Source organism: Carassius auratus, chromosome 15 (genome assembly GCF_003368295.1).
Source record: "Carassius auratus strain Wakin chromosome 15, ASM336829v1, whole genome shotgun sequence".
Classification (NCBI taxonomy): domain Eukaryota; kingdom Metazoa; phylum Chordata; class Actinopteri; order Cypriniformes; family Cyprinidae; genus Carassius; species Carassius auratus.
The window spans coordinates 15,341,254-15,355,060 of record NC_039257.1 but is presented as its reverse complement, the minus strand read 5'-3'; the positions used below and the strand labels follow the sequence as shown (position 1 = coordinate 15,355,060).

General features: G+C 37.5%; 2 protein-coding genes across 2 annotated transcripts in view; one reads left to right on the top strand and one right to left on the bottom strand.

Annotated features, from left to right (window-relative positions):
* mre11a (MRE11 homolog A, double strand break repair nuclease) overlaps nt 1-704 on the bottom strand; it is a 271,381-nt gene extending 270,677 nt beyond the window's left edge. Inside the window, exons 1-2 of the mRNA XM_026282677.1 lie at nt 613-704; nt 316-365 (exon numbers count right to left, since the gene is read on the bottom strand). Coding sequence (XP_026138462.1) covers nt 316-338 — 23 coding nt within the window. The 5' untranslated portion in view covers nt 339-365; nt 613-704. The remainder of the gene's footprint in view (nt 1-315; nt 366-612) is intronic.
* Nucleotides 705-768: 64 nt separating this feature from the next.
* ankrd49 (ankyrin repeat domain 49) lies at nt 769-13,357 on the top strand. Its single transcript, XM_026282678.1, has 3 exons — nt 769-861; nt 1,455-1,673; nt 12,425-13,357. Exons 2-3 carry the CDS (start codon nt 1,467-1,469, stop codon nt 12,875-12,877), a joined length of 660 nt encoding a protein of 219 aa, XP_026138463.1. The 5' UTR covers nt 769-861; nt 1,455-1,466; the 3' UTR covers nt 12,878-13,357.
* The last annotated feature ends 450 nt before the right edge of the window (nt 13,358-13,807 follow it).

Genomic DNA, 13,807 nt, shown 5'->3' with positions numbered 1-13,807 from the left:
TTGTATGTAAGCGTACGCAAAATTTTGAACGAGGTAAAAAAAAATGTAATTCAACTATTATTATGGAATATAAGTAAACGTATTTTATTAGAAATATTTTATTCAGGTCAGTACTAAATAAAAAATAAAAGTAATAGTAATATATATACATACATACATACATAATATATATATATATATATATATATATATATATATATATATATATATATATATATATATATATATATATATATATAATTTTGCAGATTATTCAAGGTGTATTTAAACTTCTGAAGTCAACTGTAACGTTAGCAAAAGTTAAATTATACTCACATGGTGTTTCCAGCTGATGTCATACTGTGTAGACACTGAAAATGATGACCCTGATCAGAGAAAAAAGAGGGGTTCAAATCTGTTGATCTTGATCTAACGTTAGAGATAAAGTTACCATACTTTCACACAGAGAACGCTGCTGACTGTGAGATAGTTGTACATGCCTTACTTTGCTCATAAACATACGAGAAGAGAAGATTTGATTCTTAAAAAAACTGTACTAAACAAAGCGGTTGCAACGTGTTTCAAAGTGGACTTTTGAATTGTTAATTCAAAGCAAAATAAATATAACTTTACCTATGAAAAGAATCAAAGCGCTCACTGATGCACGTTTACATAGAATCAATTTTGCCCTCCTACTACGGAAGTAGCCAAGCTTATGTTCGCGGGAAGTTTTTTTTAGTCGTGGGAAATGTAGTTTAGAGATTCATTAGGTATAAGGTAAAGGGGGGACACAAAAAACTACATTCCCCAGAGTCAAGACAGCATCCGTACTAGATATGTGTATGTTATCGACGTGCTCAATGTGAAAAAGGCTAGCTATCGGTGAGTTTGTTTTGTGTGAAATACGTTATGCAATTAGAATACATGAAATACGTTTTAATAGTTTAAACGATGGTTTTATCGATACAAAGTGATCTTGTCAGCCTATTGAAAAAGAGACTAAGGTGGCACCATGAATCAGTTATGGAATCATATTGTGCTCTAAGATACAATGATTACTTATGTCCTAATATGTCCTAGTAATAAATATAAAATAAACATCTACATTATATAAACATTTTTTTTAAAGAAAAACTTACATTTGTTAAGAAAATGTTTTATGATTTTGTCATACAACCCGGGTAACGTTACCAGCGTTAAAAGCATGCATTACCAATGTTTTATTGATAAACATTATTATTATGAAAATTATGAATATGAAATATTTTTTGTGTGATTTTTTCCCCCCTACAGCCTGGGTAACAGTGTTAAATGCTTAAATTCATGCTCTACAGTTTCTGTAAAAACTTAACGAAAATGCAATCAGGCTGTTTATTTCTTATTTCTTTTTTTTGCTATGCTATGTTGTAAAACTGGTGTACCCCCACCCCTCCCCAAACACACACAACGGTATCTCACTCTCTTTTACTCTAAAGGTGGACTCAGTGATGGATTTTCCAGAAGACTTTAACCAGCTTGACTTACTAGAGTCTCATGGTCACATGATCCCAGTAGGGTCAAAGAGCAGCTGGGTGGATGAGGAGGAAGGAGATGATGATGAATCTTGTCACACTGAAGAATGGTATCAACAACAAGAGTTTAAATTACAAAACACTCCAACTGAACTGATATTATGGGCCGCTGAGAGAAACAGAGTAAGCAAACATTTCATATATATATTTAGGGGTTATTTAGAATTTATATGGGGGGCTCTGTGGTTTCAGTCTTTGAAGGGTGCACAAGGGTCACCCTCTTATTTTTTATTTTCTGGATTCTGGATATCTATTTTTTTAGGGCCCGAGCACCAGCGGTGCGAGGATCATGTTGGAATTTCTCAGATGCTTTTTTTTTTTTCTTCTTCTCCTAATAAATTACATTTTTGAGGGCCTAAACATGCTTAAAGTGTCAGTACACCTAAAAAATGTAATTAGCCCATGAATTACTCCCCTTGAAGTCATCCTAGATGTATATGACTTTCTTCTTTCATACAAATTATTAAAGAAATTAAAGCTGCAAGCAGCATTTTACCGGAGTTCAAGCACATTAAGGCCTCTGAGGTGGTCAGAGCCAACCTGGATGTTTGGATGACATTTAAACACATCCAAAATGTAGTACAGGCTGGCAGACAGACACAAACACTGAAATTAAATGATTAGACTTATATATTAATTCTATATAAACATGTGCACACACACAAACACAAAGACAAAGACACACATTTACATGCACACACATTTTGTTGCAGATATATGTATTTGACATAAGTGATAGGTGACAAACTTATTGCAAGTCTTCTCTTTTTTTAGAGTTTTAATGTCATTTTCAGGTTAAACTGTAATCATAATGTGGCAAAATTGTAAAAACTGATATATCTGTATGAACAAAATGTAAAACATTGACTCAATGAGATTTAAAATGTTATAACAGTTCATTTTTTAATGTGTTGGCATGAATTCATGAATCCTTTCAACAGTACTGTTCAACTTTACTGAATGAGCCCATTAGTGGTCTTCCGCTGCCATCTAGTGGTTATAAATTGCATTTACTCAAACAACACTGTGTTTTAAAACATAACTGTTATAGTGTTGTAATTTTTTTTTGCCCAATCTCTCTTAAATTTTGCATGCTTGTTTAGAATGAAATCATGCATTATTTTACACAGTTTTGATAATTTGTGGGCTTTCTGTTTGTATAAATAGGCCTTTGTGTACACTATGCAAATAACTGGTAAAATTATTGGTTTATAGTTGCCCAAATGCAATTGTTCAACATGTTTTTGATAATTATTGACCTTCAGAGTCTAGAGAATTGTACTTCAGTGGTTTTATTGATTTTCATCTTAAACCTTATCACAAGTATGCCAAAGTAACTTTTTTAAATAATCTTGAATATTTAATTAACAGCTTTATTGACAACATAGGTCCCAGAGGCAAAGTTGTTCAGAATGAGGAGATTTATCATATGATATGAAGATTTAGTGTTTTTGAGTGAATATATGGACATTTTCAAACAATTTGAGGCCATTTACCCTATAAATCTTGTGTTTTGAGACCTTTTCTACTGTTATAGCGCCACCTATGGTCTGATCTACATGAAACTTTGCATGCTTGTTAAGAGTCACATGTTACATGATTTCACTGAGTTTCATAAAGTTTGGAGTTTTCCTTTAGGTTTTATAGGCTTTGGGGTATGTTTGGCCACACCCCTTTTTCTAAATTACCCCGTTACAGCTAACCAAAAGACAAAATTCAACATTTTTTTAATAATTATTGATCTACACAGTCCACAGAATATTACTGCAGTGGTTTGGTTCCGATCGGGCAAAAAACCTAGGACTAGTTCGCAAAAGTAGGTTTTTAACATATTTGTGAATAACAATTGAACGATTTGATTGACAGCAATGGTTCTTGAGGCAAAGTTGTGCATTATGAGGAGATCTATCAAATGATATGCATATTGTGTTGATATGTGAAACACCACGTGATAACAGAGCCATAAAACTCGTTAGCGCCAACTAGTGGCCGATTTCTTTCAAATTCTTGCAGTCCTTTAGGGCTATGAGTCAAACATGCCCACCGAGTTTCGTTCCGATTGACATCCGTTAACCTTGTTAAATAGATGCTCAAACTTCTTTGGCCAATGGCGGCCATGTTTTTTGAGATACGCGAATGTCCTCATAGATACTTGTGCCACTTCTGACAAAGACATGACATGCCAATTTTCAAGTCGATCGGACCAACGGTTGCTTAGTTATAGCCATTTATGTGTTTTTTCTGTCTTATAGCGCCCCCAAGTGGCAGAGGTGTGCAATTTTTTTTATTTGACCAAAGTTTTTGCTCTTACAAATGTCCAGCAAGTTTGGTTAAGATATCTCATTTCATTCACAAGTTATAGCCTGTTGCTTAAAATTGGTCCTCGACTTTCAAACGTTTTGGCAGCCCATTACAACAGTGAGTCGAAATTTCAACTTTTTTTTTGATAATTATTGATATTCACTGTCCAGAGAAAATTTCTGCAGTAGTTTGGTTCTGATTGGGTGAAAAACTTAGGACTAGTTCGCAAAAGTAGGTTTTGGACATACGTCAAGTTTGCGAAAAAACGAGGCCTCCTAGACCCAAAATCAGAGTGACCGTTTTTAATTTCGCTTGACCCAAGGATTCCAGAAATGTAAAATTTTTTAGTCTACGATAAGCGGTTTAGGAGCTATTAGCAAAAACGCATATTTGATCGCTGTAGCGCCCCCCACTGGCCGAATGGGCTGGATCTTTGTATCTGAGTAGCGAGCAAGACTACTACCGTTTGACCAAGTTTCAGCTCTCTAGGCCTTACGGTTTGGGCTGCCCGTTCAGTTTTAAGGCGGAAGAATAATAATAATAATAATAAAAATCCTAACAATTACAATAGGGTTTCAGCACTGCGTGCTTGAACCCCTAAAAATCCTAACAATTACAATAGGGTTTCAGCACTGCGTGCTTGAACCCTTAAAAATGCCTTTGATTCTTCAAGCTGTTTGATGCAACTCAGCGGTGTTGCCCCCCATCGTTCCATGAGAAGTTTAAAAGAAAGTGCATCCATTAAAAAAAAGGTGTCTCACATGGCTCCGGGGGGTAAACAAAGGCCTCATGTGAAGCGAATCGATGCATTTTCGTAAGAAAAATATCCAGATTCAAAACGTAATAATCACTTTAATCTAGCTTGTGCTCACTGTTGTAAAACGGAAGCAGTTCCGGGGAAATGACATATGAGGTCAGCATGATTATTACATTTTGAATATGGATAAAAATAAGTAATTTATGGCTTAATTTTCATTTTTGGCCCTTTAAAAACTCACGCACGCACACGCCAAAAGTGGTGAAAATGTTAATCTGATATGGGTCTCAGAACTGGTTGTGGCAAAATGGCTTGATAGCGCCAGTTTTAACATTTTAACAATGTGCCTCTTGAGCTATGTTTCAAATACTTGTACGTAATTTGGTAGACACATGTAACACACCAATACCTACAGAAAAAGTCCCACCGGTACAAGGTCTGAAACCCAACAGGAAGCATTTTATTAAGAATTTTCTCTGCAAGTTTTGTGTTGTTTTTGCCATTTTCAGGCATTGTATTTAACAATGTAATAAACTCCTCCTAGAAATTTAAACTGATTTACACAAAATTTGGTAAGTGTAATCTAAAGCCTATTGTGACATTAAATTGCGAAGATTTCTGTTGAAGGGCATGTCCGTGGAAGCCTAACAAACTTTAATGTTTCGCCTAGGGATGCATGATCATGATTTTTCATGGCCGATTCCGATACAGATTTTTTAAAAGCAAACTGGCGATTCCCATACCGATTTCCGTTTTTTTTTCCGATCTTTAAGCAACAAACAAGAAAGAAGTAAAGTGTGCATAAACAAGATGTTTATTTGGTATTTAATTGGCCAAACTGGCTTTTGGCTATTGAAAACAATAACCGTAACCATCTGAAATTAACAGCAGTAACTACACAGTAAGTAGCCTACATTCAGTAAAAAACATAGACGGTACAGACATCAGCATTTAGCTTTTGTTTTTGAATTGGGTTGAAACTACAGAGAACTGGCCTTAAATGAAAAGATTAACTGTAACCATGTGAAATTAAAGGCAATAACTGCATAGTTCAACAGTCCAAACAACACAATCAACACACACTCAATAAGATGTTTCTTAATCAGCATTCAGTATTTGTTTTAGTTTTTAAATTTGGTTTTAAATTTAAAAAAAAAGGTCTTTACCAGTGAGACTAAATAAAAGTATGCTATATAAATAGATTATTCCAAAATTTTTAAATCAAATAATGTTGGTGTGAATAAAACAAAGATGCAAAGTGTTTCATTCATCCAAAAAAAAAAAAAAAAAAAAAAATTAGGTTAAAGATTCACATCTATATTTCTTTTACTTGAGCCAATGAAAAATAAATAACTTATTGTCTCAAGTTAATAAATATAGATGTGAATCATTACCCTAACATTTTTTAATTGGATGGATGAAACACTTTTTTTCAGTGTGCTACAGCAGGTGATTTTTAAATCAAATTTAGTCTATGTAATTTTAAGGTCAAATAAAAGTAATCATCCTAATGCAGAACTGACATTTACTTCTTTTCAAACGTGTATGCAAGTTCTAATTTACAAAAAAAAAAAAAAACATTTCAGTTCTGTCACAGTTTAGTCCAGTTGTTCTCAACCTTTTTTTCCAGCGGGCCTCAATATGGTCCAAGTGCAAGTCTCGCGGGCATCACGCATATAATTTACATATTATGTCACCAATATAAACCAACCTGATTTATAATATTATAGCCTAAATATTATGATATCTAATCTATTACATTCATTGAAATAAATAATTCTACTCCCCAGTAGTGTAGCCAGAAAAGAGACTCTGGGTGTGCCACATTTATTGTCAGATTACTGTGCTAAATTATTAACCCTAACCATAACCATGCCCCACATAACCATAAAACTATATAAAATAATATAGCTGCAAGCAGCAATTCAAGGCCATGCCCTGCGAGGCATAGCAAGCAGACCAAGTATGGAGCACAGCCAGCACATCAACTACAGCAGCGCAGCAAGCATTTAAGCACAAAGAGCAGTGCGGAGCCTGAAAAGCAAAACATCAGAAATCGGGGACAGTACTTTTACGTGGCTCGGCCTGAAGATCATTTGAGCAAATGTTGGACAATTTTGGACCAATTTTGAAGGAGTTTTTTTCCGTAGCTAGGAGTGCAGGAGGAGTCATATCTGTTGATGTTGGGCCCGGGGAGGGAGAAACATCCTCATCAGATGTAACGTTAGGCCTTGTGTCTGGCTGTCCATCAAGCCAAGGTTTTTTGCTAAAAAAAATTAAGAAGGGAGCTCTGCAACATATTTCTAGCTAGCAATGTGCAATCAAAAATTCTCTGTTTATATCATAGACAGTAAGGTTTATTGCGGCAAAGATCTCTGGGGAACTCTGCAGTCCGAATTTCGGCAGATATTTTTTTGATGAAAATAATTTAAAATGTAAATTTCATTTTAACATTTTGAGCATTATGGCACCATATATTGGATTCTTACTTCTGTGCCCCTGAGAGTATGATATAGAATGTTCAGTGGCGTCACAGAACTGCCAGATTCAAACAGCTTTCGCGCGTCGGATGGCGCTGAGCCAGAGACGGACGCGCTCAGCACTTGTCATATATCACAACTAATATGCAGTGTTTTCAACAACATAATGTTTATTTTAGGTTTCATACATTTAAATATACAAAATCACTAGTAAAACAATACATTGGTAGTTTGTAAAATACACACTGATGTCTATGGAAGCAGCAAAAACTATCTATCTATTCAAATGTAATTTGCCAAAGTGTTTTATTCATATATCAGACACACATATCAGAACAATAAAGCTTACTCTATTCTTCTCCCAGTCCAAAAGCCACTTACTTTCATGTATTTCGAGAGAAACTGGGGAATTCAAGTGCTGTACGTTAACTCCGACTGACAGGACTCTGCAGCGCTCATCTCTTTATAGATCAAGATAATTCATAAAGGTTTTTAATAGGGCTGCTCCGATCATGATCGGCCGATCGTTAATGCGCATCTCGTCAGTAAAGCCGTTCTCTATTTAGCGGTAAATTCCATCAAGGTGCGTGATTTCACATAGAGTGGGTCTTACTACACAGAGCCGTTGTTAACTGAGAAGATGCAAAAATAAACGCAGAAAATGGACGTGGATTTGCGCAGCTTCTCTGTTTGGCTCTGTGTACTAACAGCTGCTCTATGTGATTGCGATTGTAAAGCCTGTGTTATACTTTCCGCATGAGCAATCCGGACGCGTACACGGCCAGCGACTTCTTCAATTTATACTTCTGAAAGTGCATGCTGATGGTCCGCTCTGCAACAAACATGTTAACATACAATTGCCCAGAATTATTGCACATCTGACTGTCTTTATATTCTTTTATTGACGGATTGCACAGGTTCGAGTAGCAATGAGCTTCTTCACACTGCCTGAACATGTGCAATTGTGCTTTTGAAACCTACTGACCACACGCAGCTGTACGCGCTGTCGTCTGCTCAGAGCCTCGGCACACACTCTCCGGTGACGATTTTTACGTCACGCCTACCTAGCGGAAAGTTTAACAGAGGCTTTAAAGGGTAACTAAACCCCTGGTCAGAGCCCGATTCCACCCGCTGGCAATATTTGAAAAATGCTGAAAAGTGGGCAGAGCACAGCGGAGATAGAGGGGATGAACCGAGGGCGGGGCTGAGCGAGTGGGGCGTAAACATGAAACACGCAGTACGGGTTGATTGACAGCTGCTGTCAGAGTGGCTAAAATGGAGAGCGACTGTAGTGACGCAAGTAGCTTTGCAACAGCGCATTCATTTGAAGTAGAGGACTTTTCTCCTCCACCTTCACCTGAAGTGGAGGATGTCGAGGTGTCTGTTCATATCAATTCGAGCCGCTGGCTCAAACTGCGCTCTTTACTCCCGCACCGAGTCGCTTTTCAGTGCGAGCTGTGTGGAGAAGCCCATTTCCACCTCCATTGCGTTGGAGAAGCAATGCACACTCCAGCTCTAGGCGGGAACTCGCGGTCTTCCAGGCCAAGTGCATGCAACCACTTGTGCCTAATTGTAAAGTCTGCTGGAAAACTATGCAGTCCAGCAGTGCTTTCGCAACCAGCAAAACTACACCTACGTACCATCCTCACCACTGTACTAAATACAGATAAATCTACGCCAACTTGAATCTATCCTAACTAATGCTAAATCTTTGTCATTTTCAATACTCGCAATTCCAACTCCGGACCAGAGACAGTTTTGTCTGGACTCACTAAAGTGATTTTGACGGAACAAGATGGTTTTATACTGCCAAGGGCGTGGTAGCTCGTACCATGGGGCGTGGTGAGCTGGAAACTGCTTACGTCACCTGCCACCGCTTACGTCACTTGCCACTGCAACATCCAATAGGAAAAATCAACTGCAGTAGCCACCGTTCAACCTGAAGAGGGCAGCACTCAGACATTTTTACACCATATATTGTAGAATTAAAACACTTTATGCTCAAATTTTAAAAAAGTTACTCGAATCAATGAACAGCACTAATAAAGCCCCATTCTTACAGATCATTAACTAAAAAAAGTTGGTTTAGGGTTTAGTTACTCTTTAAGATGCAGTCTGTAATACGCGCATCGGAGCATGACTTGACGCGCAACATTTCAGAATATGCGCGTTCACAAATTTTGCTTATGTTGATCCAAATATGGAAAGCACTTTTGAATTTAATAATATGAGGTTCTCTCCAGAGATGTTTTGCCACATTTCTTCAATTAAGGATTGCTACATAGTATATGGTGTTTCTATTTGCCTAAACTTTAAGTGAGTTGTGGGGCAAACCGAAAATCCAACACTTCTCCTTCTCTACTGATACTGCGACTATTCTTGTTTGTACATGTTCGTTCGCTGGCATTTTTCACATTTTTTTTTCTCCCTTAAAAACAAATTTGTCCATTCTGATGCTCAATTTTACCTTAACTAATGGCTGTTGATGACTATTTGAATTTAATTCTGCCAAAGTGCGCGCTTGTATGTGTTCGTTAAATGCGTAACGTTATGTGAGTAGGTCTGCATGTCTGAAAATAATATATGAAAAACAAAATAATTTCACATTAGGAAAACATTAGGATATAGCTTATATTTCATTAGCAGACTAAATTTTTTTTTTTTTTTATAAATCTCTTCACGGTCTACTTGTGTTCAGGGCACGGAGCGGTACAGTATACGCTCGCGCAGCTTTAGTGTGCACAGAAAAGGGACTCTTATTTGTGTGACAGTACACCAACAGCTGATCGCTTCCTGCTATCTGTGCCTCAGACATGAAGCTCTGCACTTCCAGTGCTGAACGGCTGCCTGTGCCCTGCGCACAGGTTTCGAAATACTTCCACACAAATGACACAGCGAACGATTACAATGTAGTATGTGCACGCGGGCGGACTTCCGGAGAAACCAGCCAAAAAAATACCAAAAACCGTCCGATAGCCGATCTAGTATATTAAGCAAAAACCGACAGGTTCAGATTTATGGCCGGTCAACCGGGGCATCCCTAGTTTCGCCATGAAAAAGGAAACATACAACGGGCATACATTGTATAATCTGCACCAGAATTCACATTTGATAAGAGTTCTGTCCTGAACACATCCCCATTCCCATATTCAGTTATAGTCATAGTGACACATGCTGGCAACAGGAAGTGACGTAAAAACCATAGACTGTATAAAAACATGTTCGTGACGTCACCCATAGACTCCAGAAGTGTGTTTTTGAAGGCTAAAGTGTGCAGAGTTAGCCGTCGCCACCTTGGCAGCGCGTCACCACGTGACTCTCCAGGACAATCGAATATGGGTAGAAAGGCTGGAGCTACTTGCTAAAGCCACGTCCACTTAGCGCGATGGCAGTGTCAGCAGCGACAATCCACCTGTCACTCAAGTGACCACGCCCTTAATTATGCAGAATTTTAAGTCTTAATCTAATTTAAACAGATGAGTTATAGAAAAAATTCACCCCCCTCACAGTTGTCAATGAGGGCAAAATTACCTATTTAGACCAAAGTAATTTTTTTTGCACCAGGCTGTAAACGTTTTTTTTTTCTGCTGTAAAGTTGGGCATTTTAACATGGGGAGTCTATGGGACTGACTCCCTTTTGCAGCCAGCCTTGAGCGGCTAGTCGATGAATTGCAGTTTTAGGGGCCGTTCACATAATGCGTCTTTTGCATGCTCAAGTTCATTATTTCAAATGTAGGCGCGCGGTATGCTCATAATGGAAGCAACGCGCACGCGGTGCGACGAGCTCGTTTTTTCCAGGAGCATCCGCACCGCATCAAGTTAAAAACATCTCAACTTTCAGAATGCCGCAATAGCTTCCTCACCTTTTCAGTAACAATGTTGAAAGCTCAGCCAAGGTGCTGATCATAGCTGTATATGGATTGCCATTTTTAAATTAATTTAGTAGCAGAGCTGCAAGAAATTTTTAGTGTTGCAGATCCTTTTATCCATTGCTGAAATATCAGGGTCTTCATGAAGAGAGCAGGTCATGGCTGCTTAGCAACGGAAGATGCCTCAGGAGCGCAAGTGCCAAAGGCTTTTGCAAAAAATCTGAAAACAGCGTGCCTAGCATTTTCCACGCTAGGCACGTGTCTTTCTCCTCCTTTCCAAAGCGCTCGGGCACTTGCGCTCCTGAGGCATCTGTCATTGCTAAGCAACCATGACCTGCTCTATCCATGAAGACGCGGAAATTTTAGTAGCTCCAGGACGATATGGCTGCCGGCAAAGACACACAGTCAGTTTATCTGTTGACCATCAAAATAAAGTGTTAACATATATTTACATTAGCAGACATACTAATAGTCCAATGACTGCTAGTTGATATGAAGTTGCAGAGTTGCTTATCAATAGCTGTCTAAAGGGTACCATCAGAATAATCAAACTGATATTACAATAAAAATATTTCAAAGCAAATGTTTCATATTACATATTCACCTGATCTGATATCTGATCTTATGGCTGTTTTAGAGAATTTGTATTATTATTATTACTACATATAAGTCATATAATACATACATACATACATATAAGTCTTTAAACGATTTAAGTAGCATAAGAAAAAACGGCAAGATATGAGACTTGTAATACATTTAAACTATGACAAATGTAATCAATTGTAAAAGTGTATGCCAAGTGTTCATTGTGTTATAAAGCATCATACTCTTACCCTCTAAGTAAATATTATCATAAATTAAAACTGTTCTTATGAATATTCATGAGTTGTTACAACATATAATTAGGTTATATAATGCATTATGCATTCATTATAATGACTTAAGAATACCCTTATAATGTATTACCAAGTGTTACCAAAAATCCATATTCAAAACTTAATAATCTAGCTTGCGCTCACTGTTGTAAATGGAAGCAGTTAAGGGCAGAGGAGGGATGATTTCAGCTTTTTGCATGTGCTGATCAGAAGTTACGCATGCAGAAATGCAGCGGAGAGATCAAAACAAAACAATGGTCACTAATTAGATGTACAAAACAAGAATTTGTAAAGAAGAATGTCAGAAGATTTCAATATAAGCCAAGAGGAGACTGGCTTTCCTTTGCTAAAGTAAGGAAATGTTACTTCCTTTGATTCCTATAAACAAGCATTGGTTTTCACGAGACTCACCAGCGCATGCACAGCACTGACCCCATACATCATCAGCCTGGAGCTGCTTCCGTGTGCAATTGGCCTACACTATCAGTAGCATCTGGCATAGAAGAAATTACGTATATATGCATTTCTGTTTATTTTTCTTGATTTGTTTTTCTAACCTTTTCTGTTTCTCTCTCTTTCTCTTTTAAAGTTAGAAACAGTAAAAAAAGCCCTCGCATTGGACCCAACACTTGTTAATTGTCATGATAGTGATGGGTACACCCCTCTACACCGTGCTGCTTACAGTGGCCATCATGCTGTGGTTTCTGCTCTTTTGAGTGCTGGAGCGAATCTTCATGCAAGAACTACTGATGGTTGGATGCCGCTACATAGTGCCTGTCGTTGGGGCCATGCCGCTGTGGCTTCGTGTCTTTTGAATTGGGGGGCAGAGGTCAATGCCTTGACAGCGGGGCGACTCACACCCCTACAACTGGCTGCTGGAAATACTGTAGCTGGGCAGACGATTGAGTTATTGCTGTCACAGCGCACACTACAGGCAGGACTGAAAAACAGTGCAGGAGAGACTGCTTATGACATTGCACATCGCACAAGTGAACATCATAGGCTGTTTGAGATGGCAGAGCCTTGTAATAAAATTTACTGACACACGTGTGCATAGGGTGATATTGTGATATCAAGCTTAGAAATGTCTTATTTATAAATGTAGATGTGAAACTACTGTCTTTCTATGAATAGTAGAGGACATTGACATAAAAAAACCTGATCATCAGAATGCAGGAAATAAGCAGATGTTCACAACGTGTAATTATTAATTATAGTCAAAAATTATAAGCATGTCTTTGCATGTGAGGGTGCATTTTCAGTGCCCAGTGTGCTTAAAATCACAGCTCCGCTCACAACATTCTGAATATATGAAAATATTCCTGATGGTATTATACATTATTATTAAAAAGCTTCCCTTTTTAAACTTGAACTGTTTTAATTACTTTTGCAGTCCATTTTATTTCTTCTGCACTGACAACTGAATTTTAAATGTACAAATATTCCATGTACAGTAGTCCCTAAAAGAATAGAACATTTCTGTGTCCTCTGAATCTTTAATAAATATAAAACCTTGAAATAATCAGAATCAGAATGAGCTTTATTGCCAGGTAAGTTTACTTATATGATGAATTAGTTTTTGTGACAGATGTTTCCACAGTGCAAACATAATAACAATAAATGGTAATAACAATATACAAACTGACAATTGTATGTACAGGTATATTAAAAAAGACAATTTTGTATGTACAGGCATATGTGCAATTTCGACACATGTTTCCACAGTGCAAACATAATAACAATAAACGGTAATAATATACAAACTGACAATTGTATGTACAGGTATATTACAATAGACAATTTTGTATGTACAGTCATATTATCTGTAATTTGAAAATGTATACTAAGTATGTGTGTTAGATAAATAATATTATAAACAGTGTTATGTGTTTCAAAATTATTAAGTGTTCATGAGATGGATTGTCTGAGGGAAGAATCTGTTCCCGTGCCTGGCCGTTCTGGTGCTCAGTGT

Excerpts from the sequence above, each read along its gene's own strand:
- ankrd49 (XM_026282678.1), top strand. The coding sequence starts at position 1,467 with ATGGATTTTCCAGAAGACTTTAACCAGCTTGACTTACTAGAGTCTCAT. Across the intron at positions 1,674-12,424 it reads GGGCCGCTGAGAGAAACAGA|TTAGAAACAGTAAAAAAAGC; the intron begins GTAAGCAAACAT and ends TCTCTTTTAAAG.